Genomic DNA, 17416 nt, shown 5'->3' with positions numbered 1-17416 from the left:
CCTCCTGCCTCAGCGTCTCTAGTAGCTGGAATTACAAGGAGAGCAATGGCCCACTCACACCCGAAACAGAGAAGCGAGGATTTTTTTTTTCCTGCAAGCTGCTGCGCATTAATTAAGTCAAAGTGCACAAGAAATGTTTTCCACCCCGGTTTTCCAACTTTTCGGGGGTCATTAGGGAAAAACATTCGTTGAACAGATGTCCTTAGGGTCGGCGTTTTTATCTCTGAAAGGAAGAACACTTGGAAAGGAAGCTGCGTGTTTTTCCTTTTGCCCGGAAGAGCCAGCCTGTATGTCTCCCTTTTGACCCGAGGCCGAGCGCCTGAAGCCTCTTGGACTTAGTTAACATTAGTCCGTTTTCTATGCATTTGTCCTTGGCTTGGTTTATGGTGTTTGTTGAAAGGTAAATGTTTTAAAGTTTTGGGGATTCCTATCATGCTTAGGGAAATCAATCCCCTTCTCTCTTCTCCCCTTCCCCCGATATTCTCTTACATTTTGTTGCAATGTTTATTATTTATTTTTTACTAGACAACCTATAGTCCTTATGGAATATATTTTAGTATAAGCTGTAAGGCAAGAGTCAAGCGTCTCCCGCCCCCAGGTGGAAATTAACTTATTCCAGCCCCACTTATTAAATGAGCCTCTTACTAAATGAGCCAACAGGTGTGGACCTGTTGAGTTTGAGATCCCGCTTAGACGCCAGTGGAGACATCTGTGGTCAGTTGCACAAGTGAGTCTGATGTGAGGGGTGAGGTTCTGGCTGAAACTATAATTTTGGGCGTCATCAGCATCTAAATAGATCAGTCTCCCTCACTTGTTAAAAAATGCTTTTCCAGTCTTAGAATGTATTCTCTCACATGAAATATTTAATCGCATTATCCAGTTCGTTCCCATCCCTGCCTAAAAGAAAGTGTTCCATTGGGATTTAAATTATAATTGCATTAAATTTAAATGGAAGTTTTGGGAGCATTGACATTTTTGTGATATTAATCCTCCCCCAGAGGATAAAAAATGGCTTTCCATTTACTCAAGACTTCTTTTAGGTCCTCCAATAAGATTTTATAAATTCTTTATACGGGTTCTATAACTTTCTGGTTAAAATTATTCCTAAGTGTTTTATGGTTTTTGTCTATTGTGATGGAATACTTTTTTCCATCTGTATTACTCATTGATTATTAATATGAAGAAAAGCTAATGATTTAATATAATTCACTTTCTGTCTTAGGAATTCTGGTAGTTTTAATAAGCCTGTTTTTTATAGATACAAATTTGCCAGTATACCAATTTATTTTGTCAGTTTGCTTTAGTTAGAACCTCTGAAACAATGTTGAATAATGATCCCGGGCTGTTTCTGATATGCGTGGAAATCCGCATGTGAGAGTTGAGCGGTGAGAGTTTCGGCAAGTGGCTTTTAAAATGTTGGGGTTTCCTTTAGTTTGTCTTGCGGCTGCTGGGACTCACCGGTAGTTGCCAGTCCTGCCTGAGTTGGGCGCCAGGGGGCAGCAGTCACACAGAATGAAACGTGGGCTGTGCCCCCTGGAAACTGGCTGAATTTTGTCAAATGCCTTTACACCTTCTATAAAAAAAAACATAGAGTTTTCTCCTTTATGCTGCTGTTTTTATTTTCAATTAGACATTGAGTAGCTATGAAAGAATGCTGTATAAAATATTTGTAAAGGAGGCCTGAAGCGGTGGCTCACGCCTGTAATTCCAACACTTTGGGAGGCCAAGGTGGGCAGATTGCTTGAGCCCAGGAGTTGGAGACCAGCCTGGGCAACATAGCAAGACGCCATCTCCACATTAAATACAAAAATTAGCTGGGTTTGGGCTGAGGCCGAGGTGGGAGAATCGCTTGAGCCCGGGAGGTGGAGGCTGCAATGAGCTATGATCGTGCCACTGTACTCTAGCCTGGGTGACAGAGTGAGAAACTGTCTTTAAAAAAAAAAATTATAAAGCAGAAAAAATATACATCAAACACCCATCACCTGGCTTGTTATTTTATAAATCCCTGTGTGTCCTTCCTGGACCCCTTGTCTCCCTGCTCAGAGGTCACCATCATCCTGAATTGTGTTTATTACTCTTAGTATTTCATTTTATAATTATGTTTCTTTACTCTTCATTATATTTTTATGACCTCTGTGTATTCCTGTTTTATTTTGCCCTAAGTGTTTTATTTTGCTTTGTTTTTGAACTTAGATGGACATAACGTTTTATTGTTTTGCGGTTTTCTTTTTTTTTATTTTCAACATTGTGTTCCAGAAAATCATCCATGTTGTTGGATGTAACTGTAATTTATTCATTTTCACTACTGTATAGTATTCTGGATGTTAACCTAAAAACAATAAAGAGAGGTTCTCAAAAGAAAAGATACTTATTTAGGAACAAAGCATTGCAAATTTATGTATATATGTCTTTTCTTTTAGAGAGCCTCTTTGTTATTTGGGTTGCTACATCACTGCCGAATACTAGACAGTAATGAAAATGAATGAATTACACCTGCAATTGAACATAATACAATTTTAAATGCATTCCTCTGAGACTGGCAACTGTGCATTGTTTATGTCTCCTGTTGCATGTGTGCAGGACTTTCTCCCTGGGACAGCTGTCCCCAACATTTTTGGTACCAGGGACTGGTTTCATGGAAGACAGTTTCTCCATGAACTGGGGTGGGGGATGGTTTTTGGGATGATTCAAACGCATTACATTTATTGTGCACTTTATTTCTGTTATTATTACATTGTAATATATAATGAAATAATTATACAACTCACCATAATGTAGAATCAGTGGGAGCCCAAGCTTGTTTTCCTGGAGCTAGATGGTCTCATCTGTGGGTGATGGGAGACAGTGACAGATCATCAGGCATTCGATTCTCATCAGGAACATGCAACCTAGATCCCTTGCATGCGCAGTTTACATAGGGTTCTTGCTCCTATGAGAATCTAATGCCGCCGCTGATCTGACTGGAGGCAGAGCTCAGGCGGTAATGGGTAATGGGTAGCGGCTGTAAATACAGATGAAGCTTTGCCTGCTTGCCTGCAGCTCACCTGCTGTGGGTCTGGTTCCTAACAGGCCATGGACTGGTACCAGTCCGTGGCCTGAGGGTTGGGGACCCCTGCCCTAAGATATAATCCTTGGAGTGGAATTGCAGAGTCATAGTTCATGCCCATTTCCACTTTACTAGGTAATGCCAGAATCGGTTGTGTTAATTTTCACACTCATTGGCACTGGATAAGTGCTTTGTTTCTCTACTTTGTTGCCTGTGCTTGATATTGCTAGACTTGAAATGTTTTGCCAGTCTGATGAGGGCATAGTGGTATCTCAGTGTGGTTTAATTTACATTTTTCTGATTTCCAAAATGTGGTTGAGCACCTTTTCTTATATTTATTGACCATTTATTTTATTTATTTTTATTTATTTTTGAGACAGGGTCTTGCTCTGTCGCCCAGGGTGGAGTGCAGTGGCACAATCGCAGCACGCTGCAACCTCCACCTCCTGGGCTCAAGGAGTCCTCCTGCCTCAGCCTCCCAAGTAGTTAGGACTACAGGCACGTGCCACAATGCCTGGCTAATTTTTGTATTTTTCGTAGAGACAGGGTTTCGCTATGTCACCCTGGCTGGTCTTGAATTCCTGGACACAAGCGATCCGCTTGCCTCAGCCTCCCAAAGTGCTGGGATTACAGGCATGAGCCATTGTGCCTGGCCTTATTGACCATTTAGCTTTCTGTGATGAAGTGTTTGCTCAAGATTTGGGACCATTTTTCTATTTTATCTTTTTCTTATTTGAATTTTGTATATTCTGGAGACATGTTCTTTATAAGTTATCTGTGTTGCAGATTTTTTCTCCTATTCTTTGGTATGCCTTCTTTTTTATTCTCTTTTTACAGAGTCTTGAGGACTAGGAATCCTTCATTAAAAATGTAGAAGAATAATTTATCAGTCCTTTATTTATAGTTTTATTGTAACTTGTTTAAGAAATACTTCTTGGCCGGGTGCAATGGCTCACGCCTGTAATCCCAGCAATTTGGGAGGCCGAGGCGGGCAGATCACCTGAAGTCAGGAGTTTGAGACCAGCCTGGCCAACATGGTGAAACCCCATCCCTACTAAAAATACAAAAATTAGCTGGGGTGTGATGGTGAGTGCCTGTAATCCAGCTACTCAGGAGGCTGAGGCAGAAGAATTGCTTGAACCCGGGAGGCAGAAGTTGTAGTGAGCCAAGATTGCACCATTGCACTCCAGCCTGGGAGACCGGAGCAAAACTCCATCTCAAAAAAACAAAACAAAAATAAGAAATACTTCTCTACCCTGAGGTCATGAAGATATTTTGTATTATCTTCTAAAGCCTTTATAGTTTTGTCTTTCACATATGGATGGTCCCTACCTTAATGATGGTTTGACTTAGGATTGTTTTGACTTTATGATGTTGTGAAAGCAATACCCATTCAGTAGAAGCTGCACTTTGAATTTTGAATTTTCATCTTTCTCCAGGCTAGCAATATTCTTTAAGATATTGTGATGCCGGGCAGTGGCAGTGAGCTGCAGCTGTCAGCCACAAGGGTAAACGTTTGATACTCTATAGTGTAAAGTGTTCAATAAATGACGTGAGATATTCAACACTCTATTATAAAAACAGGCTATGCGTTAGATGATTTTGCTGAACTGTAGGCTAAGGTAAGTGTTCTGAGCTCATTTAAGGTAGGCTAGGCTAAGCTATGATGTCCTGTAGGAGTATTAAATGCATTTTTAACTTAAGATATTTTTGACTTATGATGGGTTTATTGGAACATAACCGTATTGTCAGTTGAGGACCATCTATGTAGATTTTTTTTAAAAAAATTATTATTGTTGTTATTTTTTGAGACAGAGTCTCATTCTGTTGCCCAGGCTGGAGTACAGTGGCATGATCTTGGCTCACTGCAACCTCTGCCTCCTGGGTTCAAGTGATTCTCCTGCCTCAGCCTCCCGAGTAGCTGGGATTACAGGCATGTGCCACCACACCCAGCTAATTTTTTGTATTTTTAATAGAGATAGGGTTTTGCCATATTGGCCTGAGTAGCTGGGATTACAGGCATGTGCCACCACACCCAGCTAATTTTTTGTATTTTTAATAGAGATAGGGTTTTGCCATATTGGCCAGGCTGGTCTGGAACTCCTGGCCTAAAGTCATCTGCCCATCTTAGTCTTCCAAAGTGCTGGGATTATAGGTATGAGCCACCTTGCTTGGCCTAGATCTTTAATCTGCCTGGAATTGAGTTTCATGTATGGTATGAGGTAGAGCTCCAGTTTTCCTCCTTCCCGCCTCCTTTCCTTCTTCATTCCCTCCCTTCCTCTTCTCTCCTTCTTTCCATACATATACCTGGTTGCCTCACCACCCTTCATTGAGTAGTCTTTTCTTTCACTATTGATCTACAGTGCTACCTCTGTTATATATCAAATGTTCATTTATGTATTAATCTGTTTCTGAACTTTTAATTTAGTTATATTTGTCTATTGTCTCTCTCTATGCCAATACTAATTTATTTATAGTTTTACATTATTTTGATATCTAGTTGAGGCAGTCCTCCTACTTTTCTTTTTTTTTTTTTGAGACTGAGTCTTGCTCTGTCGCCCAGGCTGGAGTGCAGTGGCATGATCTCAGCTCACTACAACCTCCACTTCCCTGGTTCAAGGGATTCCCCTGCCTCAGCCTCCTGAGTAGCTGGGATTACAGGTGCGCACCACCACACCTGGCTAATTTTTTTGTATTTTTAATAGAGATGGGGTTTCACCATGTTGGCCAGACTGGTCTCGAACTCCTGACCTCAGGCTATCCACCTGCCTTGGCCTCCCAAAGTTCTGGAATTACAGGCACAAGCCACCGCGCCCAGCTACATTTCTACTTCAGTAGTGTCTTGACTACTGTTAGGTGTTAGCATTTTCGTGCACATTTTAGAATCATCAAGCTCCATGAGAAAACCTGTAGGGGTTCCATTGGAATTGATGGTATCCATCCTCAACTGAGAAGAATTGATACCTTTATAAGTCTTCCCAACCATGAATATGGTATAATTCTCAATCTAGATCTTTCTTTAGTGTCTCTCAAAAAAAGTATTACAGTTTTCCCTTTAGAGGTCTCATATGTCTTTTGTTAGATATATCTTTGGAACCTGATGATTTGTAATGCTGTTATAGATGAATGACAACTTTAAGATACATTCTCTGACAGCTTGTTGCTAGTATATAAAAATGTAATTGATTTTTATGTATCAACTGACTGTTATCTACACAATTCTTTTGGATTTTTTAGGTCATATCATCAGTGAACAGTGATAATTTTACCAATTCTCATACTTTATATAAATATTTTTCTTGCCTTATTGCATTGGCTCTGAGTACAATGTTGAATATAAAGGGGGAAAGTGGGCATCTCTTTTTGTTCCCTGTCTTGCAGGAAAAGTGCGTGTGTGTGTGTGTGTGTGTGCGTGTGTGTGTGTGTGTGTGTAGATATCAGATTATGGAAATTTTCTTCTATTCCTATTGCTAAACTTTTTATTTTATTTATTTATTTATATATTTTTTGAGACAGAGTCTCGCTCTGTTGCCCAGGCTGGAGTGCAGTGGTGCCATCTTGGCTCACTGCAGCCTCCACCTCCCAGGTTCAAGTGATTCTCCTGCTGCAGCCTCTTGAGGAGCTGGGATTACAGGTGTCCACCACCATGCCCAGCTAATTTTTGTATTTTTACTAGAGATGGGGCTTCACCATGTTGGCCAGGCTGGTCTTGACTCCTGACCTCAGGTGATCCACCCACCTGGGCCTCCCAAAGTGCTAGGATTACAGGCGTGAGCCACTGTGACCAGCCTTTTTTTCCTTTTAAATATCATGGATGCATGCTGAATTTTATCTAAAGTGTTTTCTTCATATTAGCATAACTATGTAGCATTCTCCTTTAATTTGTTAATGTGGTGAATTACATGGTTTAGTTTTTCTCAGCATAAACTAACCTTGCATTTTTGGAGCAATAATGATTTTCTATATTGTTAGATTTATTAATATTTTATTTTGAATTGTACCATTACAAGTGACATTAGTTTGTAATTGTCCATTCTCATACTGTTTGTCAGGTTTTTGTGAGCAGGTTATGTTAGCTTGAAGAAATCAGTTTGGGAGTATTCTCTCTTGCCCTCTACTCTTGGAAAGTTTCTGTAAGATTGGAATTATTCCTTGGTCATCTGTGTAGAGTTTTGTGTGTATATATTAGGACTATTTTTGAGACGGAGTCTTGCTCTGTCACCAGGCTGGAGTACAGTGATCTCGGCTCACTGCACCCTCTGCCTCCCGGGTTCAAGTGATTCTCCTGCCTCAGCCTCCTGAGTAGCTGAGACTACAGGCGTGCACCACCACACCCAGCTAATTTTTGCATTTTTAGTAGAGGCGGGGTTTCACCATGTTGGCTAGGATAGTCTCGATCTCTTGACCTCATGATCCACCCGCCTCAGCCTCCCAAAGTGCTGGTATTACAGGCATGAGCCACTGCGCCCGGCCTGTTAGGACTACTTTTAACTGATTTTTAAAAAGAAATGATTTTAAGTCTTTTTTTTTTTTTTTTTTTTTGAGACAGGGTCTCACTCTGTTGCTCAGGCTGGAGTACAGTGGCATGATCTAGGCTCACTGCAGCCTCCACCTCCCGAGCTCAAGCCATCCTCCCACCTCAGCCTCCTGAGTGGCTGGGACTACAGGCTTGCACCACTATGCCTAGCTAATTTTTTGTGTGTGCATATTTTTTGTAGAGATGGGGTTTTATTATGTTGCCCAGCCTGGTCTCAAACACCTGGCTTCAAAGCAATCAGCCCGACTCGGCCTCCCAGAGTGTTGGGATCCCAGGCATGAGCCACTGAGTCCAGCGAAGTTATATTTTTGTAGGAACTAATCCATTTTATCTGTTTTCAAATTTATTGTCCAAGTTGTTCATAATTTTCCTTATTTATTTTTTAGGTGTCTCCACAGGGCAAGTTCTAATAATATATTCTTACTTTAAAATGTCTCTGGTGTCTGTATTTATGTCCCCTTTCTTTTTTTTTGAGGTAGAGTTTCATTCTTGTTGCCCAGGCTGGAGTGCAGTGGCACAATCTTGGTTCACTGCAACCTCTGCCTCCCATGTTCAAGTGATTTTCTTTTTGTTGTTGTTTTTTCGAGACGGAGTCTCGCTCTGTTGCCCAGGCTGGAGTGCAGTGGTGCAATCTCGGCTCACTGCAAACTCCGCCTCCCGGGTGCATGCCATTCTCCCACCTCAGCCTCTTGAGTAGCTGGGACTACAGGTGCCCGCCACGATGCCCGGCTAATTTTGTTTTTGAATTTTTAGTAGAGAGGGGTTTCACTGTGTTAGCCAGGATGGTCTCGATCTCCTGACCTTGTGATCCACCCGCCTCGGCCTCCCAAAGTGCTGGGATTACAGGCGTGAGCCACTGCACCTGGCCCAACCTCAGCTTTCTTCGTTCTTTTTATTATTGCCCTATTTAATGAATATCTGATATCTGATCTTTATTTTCATTCTTGTCCTTTTCTTTCTTCTTTTTTTCTTTTTTTTTTGAGACAGAGTCTTGCTCTGTCGCCCAGGCTGGAGTGCAGAGTCACAATCTCGGCTCACTGCAAGCTCCGCCTCCCAGGTTCACGCCATTCTCCTGCCTCAGCCACCCGAGTAGCTGGGACTACAGGTGCCCACCAACACGCCCGGCTAATTTTTTGTATTTTTTTAGTAGAGACGGGGTTTCACCGTGTTTGCCAGGATGGTCTCGATCTCCTGACCTCGTGATCCGCCCACCTCGGCCTTCCAAAGTGCTGGGATTACAGGCGTGAGCCACCTCGCCCGGCCCATTCTTGTCCTTTTCTTGAGTTTTTTCTAATGTTCATTTTCTTACTCAAATTGGATGTTTAAAAATTTTTTAGTCTTTTACATGAGCCTTAAATGTTGTAAATTTTCCTCAAGGTACTGCTTTACCTGTATTCTGTATGTTTTAATATATAGTTTTTTTTAACTGTATTTTCTGATTTCTGTTGTTTTCTTCATTGACCTATGAGTTATTTCAAAATATATTTCTTAATGTTCTAGCCTGTTTTTTCCTCCCAGTTTTATTTTTGTCATTGATTTTGAACTGTCTTCATTGCATTCTGAGAATGTGGTCCTTTGAAATTTGCTGAGGCCTTATGACTGGATTAAATATGTGGTTAATGTTCATAAAAGTTCCATGTGCATTTCAAAAATATGTATTCTGCAGTCACATTTAATTCCCTGTATGTGTCCATGACATCAAGTGTGTTAATTACATAGTAATTAACATAATTTGTTGTCTGAGCTCTAATTACTGGGAGAAATAAATTACAATCTTCCATTATGATAGTGGATTTATCTTTCTCTTTATCCATTTTACTTTATCCATTTTGAGATGTTATTAGGTGCATAAGAGTTTTAGAAATTTATGAGTTTTACCTTCTATCACTACAAAATGACCTTAAAATTCTAGTAGTTGACATCTAGTAATATTTTTTGCCCTAGAGTCTGTTTAGTTTATATATTTATGTTTTAGGTGTATTGTAAATAGCATATAGCTGGATTTTATTTTTAGTCCATATTTTTTTCCTTGAAGCATTTAGATTACTTAAATTTTATGTAATTACTGATGTATTATTGATGTATTTGTATTCTCTTATTTGTGATTTTTATTCTACATTCTTTTTTCCTCTCCTCTCTTGCCTTCTTTAGATTTACTGAGCTTTTTCCCCCCTGCATTCAATGTGTTTCTTCTACTGCTTTGGAAATAATTTAGTATTGCTATTCCTTCAATGATTACCTGATAAGTTTTACATAATCTTAACTCATCATAGTCTCACTCCACATGACACTATATATGTTTTTTAAAAAATTTAATATACTGTTTAATATGCTAAATAAAATTTAGTTATACACACATACACACACATACACACACACACACACATATATATATATAGAGAGAGAGAGAGAGATAGAGACAGAGACAGACAGAGACAGGATGATTGTGTAGCTCACTGCAGTCTCGAACTTCTAGGCTCAAGTTATCCTCCCTCCTCCTCAGCCTCCCAAGTAGCTGGGACTACAGGCATATGCCACCATGCCTGGTTAATTATTTTATTTTTGTAGAGATGGAGTCTTGCTATATTGCCCAGGCTGTTCTCAAATTCCTGACCTCAAGTGATCATTCCGCCTTGGCCTCCCCAAGTGTTGGGATTATAGGCATAAACCACCACACGTGACCTGTGGAAAAGATATTTTGACTGAGGAGAATACTAACATTTTCTTCTCTATTTTGGAGGTAATACTTCATTGTCTTCTGACTTCCTTTGGAGGCTCTCAGTCTAATCTGTTCTCAGTCTAATTGGCCTTCCTTTGGAGATGAATTTTCAGGATCTCACTCTGTTGCTTGGGCTGGAGTGCAGTGATGTGATCATAGCTCACTGCAGCCTCAAATTCTTGGGCTCAAGCAATCCTCCAGCCTCAGTCTCCTGGGAAGCTAGGACTACAGACACATACCACTTTGCCTAATTTAGTTTTTATTTTTATTTTTTTGTAGAGATGGGGTCTCTTCTGTTTTCCCATGATGGTTTCCAACTGCTGGTCTCAAGCGATCCTTCTGCCTCAGCCTCCCAAAGTGCTGGTATGACAGGTGTGAGCCACTGCACCCAGCCTAATTTATGCTGTTTGAAGGTAATTTAAAAAAATCTGCTTGTAAGATTTTGTTGTCTTAGTAATCTTGCAGTTTTACTATGTTGTATTTAGCTGTGGATATCTTTTTATTTACCATAATTAGGATTTGTTGAGCTTAACTTTGTATATTGGTGTTTTTCATGATTTCTTGAAAAACTTTTAGCCATAACTCTTCCAAGATTGCTTCTGTTCCATAAAAAATTCTTTTCTCCTTCTGAAATAGATCAGACATATGTGGGATCTTATCTTTCATGTCTTAACTTCCCTTTGATATTTTTCACCTCTTTGTGTCTCTGTGTTGTATTCCAAATTTCAGATCTCACTTCTGCTTCACTAATACTCTCTTCAGCTGTGTAATCTGTTGTAAAACTATTCACTGAATTATTTTTAGTGATTTTAAAACATTTTCTTGAAATTTGTTTAGTATTTTTGAATATTTACTCTTCACTTATTTTCAAGCTGCCTGTTTCTAGAAATATATTAAACATGCTTATTTTCTCTTCTGTATCTGATAATTTCACTGTGTGGAAGAGTTTTCTGTCTGATTCTGCTATCTGTTATTTCTGGTTGCCCTTGCTCATGGGTGCTTGTTTCCTTGTGTGTTTGGAGATTTTGTACTGTGAGCTGCTCATTTTCCCTGCAGTTTCATATCTGAGGTTCTCTAAGGCCTAGAATGAAGGGGATATCTTCCAGAGAGGACTTGTTTGCTTCCCCCAGGTGACTGGGAACATTGCCAACTTCGGACCATGTTACGTTCTCTGTCAGAGGTTTCATTGAGCCATTCAGGTAGTGTGTATTTGGGCTGCAAAACTAACTGAGGGTCCACTCCTGATTACAAATTCTTAGGGGAATTTTGTTTTTCTCTGCTCAGGACCAACCTTTAAGACAAGTGATTTTTCTTGTATTTTATTTTGGATTCACCATTACATTGAAGGTATAGCCCTTGGGGGGCCCAGATTTCCTATTATATTCCCTACCTTTGGAGGCTCTTTTGAGGCAGTGAAAACTTACAGTTAAGCTCATTGGGCTTTGTAAATAATTGCAACATAAAATATTTCAGACCTTTTCTTACCTCTCCAGGTTTTCATACCCACTTAGTTTTTGGCTTGAGTATTCCTCATATTGTTTCCAGTTGACAGATGCATTTAACATTTAAAAAATTTTATCCAACCTGTCTAGTTTTCCACAAAGGAGTATTTTCTGGGAACCTAGTTTACCATATTGCCAGAAGAAGAAATCCTTCGACTGGCTGATGTAATGAATGATTTACCATGGAAAGCTTCACAACATTGAGCCATTCTTGCATTTCTGCAGTAAACCTAATTTGGGCATGGGCTTACCAACTTGGGGTTCAGTCTTTTCTATGTGGCTAGATTCTATTTGCTGTTCTCTTGTTTGGATTTATGAAAATTCTTTTCTTCCATGAGACCAAACTATATATTTCCTTTATTTTCACACTGTCTTTATCAGGCTTTGTTGGTGAAGTTATGCATGCTGGCTAGCTTCATAAAAACAATAACTTAAATAGCATTGAGTTTGTCTCTTGTCCTGTTCTCTGTTCCACTTTGAAATGTGTCTTTCCGTTGTCCTCTCCTCCCAACTCCCTTCATGCTGAGCCATGTCCCTGGAGATGAGGGAACCTCAGGCCTTCTCTTCCCCACTTACAGAATCTGACTCCTACCCCACAGTCTGTCAGGAGCAGCAATTTGAACTCTAGAGTTTGGGGGAGGCGGGAGTTTCCTGGGTCCCTGGGCTCAGCTCTTCACCAGTTCCATTTCTGAGTCTCCTCCCAACTTGGTACTGCAGTCACGCCCCCCACTGCTCAGGTGTTGTCCCACTGAGCGTTTGCTTTAGCTGGTCTTCCTGGCCTGGTGTTGATTCTTTCGACAGCTATTCATTGAGCACTGACTATGTGCCAGGCAGTGGGATGCTACAACGTATAAGATCATGAAGCTCACAGTCTCATGAAGCTCAGTCCATTGGGGTAGGGAGGGCAGACCATCAACAAATACACTGCATGGCAGCCAGATGGTGATCAGAGCGCAGTGGAGAAAAAGGAAGCTGTGTGTCCCCAGGAGGCTTCCAGCTTGTTTGGGCATCTGCAGGTCAAGTACACATAGTCCCCTCATCATCCCCTGAGTTCTTGCTGGAGTGCAGTGGCGCGATCTCCACTCACTGCAGCCTCCGCCTCCCAGGTTCAAGCGATTCTCTGCCTCAGCCTCCCAACTAGCTGGGATTACAGGTGTGTGCCACCATACCCAGCTAATTTTTGTATTTTTAGTAGAGACAGGGTTTTGCCATGTTGGCCAGGCTGGTCTCGAACTCTTGGCCTCAAGTGATCTGTCCGCCTTGGCCTCCTAAAGTGCTGGGATAACAGGCGTGAGCCACTGCACCTGGCCCTATTTTTTTTTAAATTATTCTCTCATATAAATGTCACAATCAACTTGTCAAGCTTTTGAACTATATTGGTAGGATTTTAATAGGGATCATGTTGAATTTGTAGGTTTGGGACTAACATAACTGAATGTGAACCTAGCTATGAAGATGTATTTTCCCTTTTAACTCAGGTCCTCTCTGTCATGTCCATAAAGGTCTTTTACAGGTTTTGTGTCTTTTTGTCAGATGGCCTGTGTCATAGATCTTTTTTTCTATTACATTTTCTACTCCGTGATGGCTGGTGTATGTGAGACCACTGAGTGTAGGTTGATCTTGTGTCCTGCTGGTCAGAGTGGTCTTTCTAAAACATTGCCCTGATGTCAATTTCTGTTCAAGCTCTTCAGAGCCCTCTCTTTGCCTCAGTAGACTGGCCTTTGTCCCCTCCCTTGCCCTCTGGGTCAGGTGAATCCTGAGGTTCCGCCTCACCTCTATTCCAGTGAGACCTGCCCCACCAGCTCCTCAGCCGGGACCCCCCGCCAGCGGCCACCTCCCCGCAGATGGGGAAGCCTAGCCAGGGAAGGAGCTATGCAGGGCCAGCCCCAGATCCCACAGGGCTGGGGTGTGGAGGCAGATGGTGAGAGCGCTGGCCCTGATGCCCCTGGGGTGCCCTGCTGTACCCATCCCTCACCTGGAAGTGCAGCCCAGGCTGCTGCTGTCAAGTGATATGGAACTCACCAGGACCGGCCTTCCCCCTGGAGGCCTCCCACTAGACAGCTCCAGGAACTAAAACACGGGAGGGGGCTGCTGGTGGTCTCCACCTAGCTAAAGCACTGCCCTTCCAAAGAGCAGAGCTAGGTCCAGGCCAGCCCTGTGGCCACAGCATCAGGGCAGCCTTTGGCAGAGCTGCGACCCTCTCCCCAGCCCTTTGGGCAGTTTCCTGGGTCTCCTACCTCCTCTGTTCCCCTGACCCCCCTGCTGTTTCACCCCATGCTCTACCCCCATGCCACCTTGTAGGCTGTCACCTGTCCTTCTACATTAGTCCCCTCCACCCAGACACAGAGAGACTGAGGGACAGGGCAGTGGAAAACTCCAAAGCCAAAGTTTTTTATTACTGGTCAAAAGGTGCTCGCTAACAAAACAGTGTTGGGGAGAGGTACATTCCACAGCTCTGTGGGAGCCCCAGTGGGGCCGTCCTGCCCCACCCCGACCCGCCTCTCCAGTGGGCATCGTAAGGCATTTCACACATTGGTGTTTTCACTTTTTTTTTTATATATATAAAAACAAAACCAGTCCTGGAGTAGAAAGAAAGACCCTGTGATGAACTTTTAGGACTAAACTGAAATGGAAAGGATTGGAGTGTGGGATTCTGAGGGGCTGGGTCAGTGGCCATGGTGGTCCAGCCCCCCATGGTTGGCAGAAGCCGCTGGAAGGGGGCATGAGGAGAGGGAAGGGCACAGCTGACATGAGGGCCAAACTCAGACAGGTGCGCCCGTCTTCATCATTTTTTCACTTTTACATACTGTAGAAATTTAAGCAAAATAGCTATTTTATATATATTTATATATCTCATATATATATATAAATTAGGCAAATAAAGAGTTCAGGGGACACTGAGATGGGGCACCCCTAGGGGCCTCCTAGGATGAGGAGGGATGCAAGGTCTCTGGTGCCCGGGTCACCAGCCCAGGCTGGGCCAAGGGTTTGTTCATTATTGCTGATGTGGGGCCTGGGTCTCAGGGCGGGGAGCACCTGCAGGCCCTGCCTTCCAGCCCTTCCTGGCCTCTTGGGGCTAGGGAGCCACCCAGGCTGGCTAGGGTGAGGCCAGGGACTGCTGCCCTCAAATCCACATGGGGGTTACCATCAGTACCCCCTCCTGCATCTGTGGATGGGAGCTCCAGAAACTATGCTCTGCTGGGCTGGGGCAGCCCCCTTCTGTTTTGGGCTCTGTGGGGCCCTGGCAGGTGGGGGTGTGGGCAGCTCAGATACCATCAAGGACTTGATATGTTGAGCTACAAAATTCTCCCAACTCAAAGGGGTCTGGCTTCCTGATGTCTTAAAAATAAGGGGCTCTTGCCAGGACACTTTTGTGGCAAGAAAGCACACTTGGAAAGCTGTCTGCTAAGTGCGGTACTAAAAATATTTACTAAACATCATGGCTGGAAAGAAATGGAGATCATTTTTCTAAAAAAGTCGAAGAGGCTCCCTAGGAGGGGCCAGTTCCTCCCTGGGTTGGGGGCTGGTGATTTGCGCAGCCTATGGCCCGGGCCAGCCGGCCTGAATTGTGGTAACTGGGGCAGGGGTTCCAGTAGGGCCCAGGTCCATAATGAAGGGGCACGGGTGACCCGGCGCACCTGGGGGCTGGAGAGAACCCAGGTCAGCCCTTCCTCCTTCCAAGGTGGGAGTCCCAAGAAAGTGTGGGGAGAAAAAAAAAAATAGGAAAGGAAATAGGAAGGGCTGGGAATGGGCTGGGAGAAAGACCATTCAGTACTAAATTGAGTGCATTAATGAACAGGTGGGCCAGGCTGTGCAGGCGCCTGTATTTGCTGCAAGGGTGGCGCTCAGAAGATGTTGGGGCACATATGCCAGTCTTGCTTCTCCTTGGCCTCCCAGTAGCCGCCCTTGTACACACAGGCCATCTCCCCGGTCAGCGGGTCCAGCCTCTTCTCAAACCACAGTGGCGTGTAGGCATCCGCCTCCTTCTCTGCTGGGCAGGCACAGTGGGCTGGTGGGTGGGCTGGTGGCCTGCTCCCCCGGAATCCGTCCCTGCGGCACCCCCACCCGGGCACCCCTTTCCTCCCCTCCGGGGCGCCCTTCCTGCCCGGCCTCACCTTCCTCCGAGCTGCAGCTGCTGCCCGGCCCGCAGGCCTCCAGCCGCCGGCGCCGCGACAGGCGCTGCTTCTCCTCCAGCCGCTGCTTCTCGGTATTGGCCTCGTCCCAACGGCCCTTCTCCATCAGCCGCTGGTCGGGCCGCAGGCGGCTGTCGGTTGGCGCTACGCCCTCCTCGTGCTCGTTGAGGGTCAGGGCCAGCTCTGAGAAGTAGTACATGTTCTCCGCGTTCTCCCTGTGGCGGTGGTGGTGGCGGTGGCGGTGGCTGCGGTGTGAGCCGGACCACACCTACCCGGCTGCCCTCCCCTGCCTGGCGGTGTCTCCCCTCCCGGGTCGCCTCACCCTCCAGCTCCCCGCGTCCAGGACTCCCTCTAGCCTTGGGCCCACCCCAGTGAGCCCACCCGGTGGAACCCAGTGGCTGCAAACAGCTGCCTTCTGCTCCCCACACCTCGCATGCTCACATGGCCAACCTGCCGCTGTTTTGCCACATTACTTATCTGGAAATTGCCTAGCTTAGTATTTCTCGGCTTTTCTTCTTTTCTATTATGTTTTTTCTTCTTCTTCTTTTTTGAGACAGTTTCACTCTTGTTGCCCAGGCTGGAGTGCCTGGCTTTTTTAAGACAGGGTCTCCGCTGGGCACGGTGGCTCACGCCTGTAATCCCAGCGCTTTGGGAGGCTGAGGCCGGTGGATCACGAGGTCAGGAGTTCGAGACCAGCCTGGCCAACATAGTGAAAGCCCGTTTCTACTAAAAATTAGCTGGGCATGGTGGCAGGCACCTGTAATCCCAGGTAATCTACTCAGGAGGCTGAGGCGGGAGAATTGCTTGAACCCCAGGAGGCCGAGGTTGTGGTGAGCCGAGATCACGCCACTGCACTCCAGCCTGGGCGACAGTTCGAGGCTCCGTCAAAAAAAAAAAAAAAAAAAAAAAAAAGACGGGTCTTGCTCTGTGGCCCAGGCTGGAGTGAAGTGGCCTGATGCTCCGCTCACTGCAACCTCCGCCTCCTGGGTTCAAGCAACTCTCCCGCCTTAGCCTCCTGAGCAGCTGGGATTTCAGGGCATGCCCCCACACCCAGCTAATTTTATTGTATTTTTAGTAGAGATGGGGTTTTGTCATGTTGGCCAGGCTGGTATTGAACCCCTGACCTCAATTGGTCTGCCTATCTTGGCCTTCCAGAGTGTTGGGATTACAGGCATCAGCTACTGTGCCCAGCCCATATGGGGATTTTTCTAGTCATTTTTTTCTAGTATAATTGCCTTGGAGTCAGACAATATACTTGGCATAATTTCAGTCCTTTGAAATTTGCTTTATGGCCCAGTATATGGGCAGTTTTTGCACACGTTCCATGTGATTGAAGAGAACAGTTGTTGAGTGCAAGGTTGTATAACTGTCCAGCAGGCCTTGTTCATACTTTCTCTACTTGGGTTGTAGTTAGTCCATCTTTCCTAATGTATATATATATATTTTAATTATGTAAGCATTTCTTTTGTTGAAAAGATC

The 17416-nt window shown here is 44.1% G+C and overlaps 2 protein-coding genes across 9 annotated transcripts in view; one reads left to right on the top strand and one right to left on the bottom strand.

Moving 5' to 3' along the window:
* MORC2 (MORC family CW-type zinc finger 2) overlaps positions 1-13304 on the top strand; it is a 60820-nt gene extending 47516 nt beyond the window's left edge. The window contains exon 27 of the transcript XR_004668567.3: positions 10582-13304. The gene's annotated coding sequence lies outside the window, so the exon portion shown is untranslated. The remainder of the gene's footprint in view (positions 1-10581) is intronic.
* The window catches only part of OSBP2 (oxysterol binding protein 2), a 228006-nt gene continuing 211093 nt past the window's right edge, over positions 504-17416 (bottom strand). For 3 of the 8 annotated variants that reach the window (XM_034948707.4, XM_008964432.4, XM_055105757.2), the window contains 2 exons: positions 15920-16152; positions 14169-15792 (listed from right to left, as the gene is read on the bottom strand). In XM_034948707.4, the coding sequence (XP_034804598.2) occupies positions 15650-15792; positions 15920-16152 (376 nt within the window). In that variant the 3' untranslated portion in view covers positions 14169-15649. Of the gene's footprint in view, positions 2826-14168; positions 16153-17416 lie in introns of those variants that run through there. The other 5 variants (XM_055105752.2, XM_034948708.3, XM_055105751.2 and 2 more) reach the window with 3 other exon arrangements.

Source organism: Pan paniscus, chromosome 23 (genome assembly GCF_029289425.2).
Source record: "Pan paniscus chromosome 23, NHGRI_mPanPan1-v2.0_pri, whole genome shotgun sequence".
Lineage (NCBI taxonomy): Eukaryota > Metazoa > Chordata > Mammalia > Primates > Hominidae > Pan > Pan paniscus.
The sequence above is the reverse complement of the archived record's forward strand: the minus strand, read 5'-3'. Positions and strand labels throughout refer to the sequence as shown.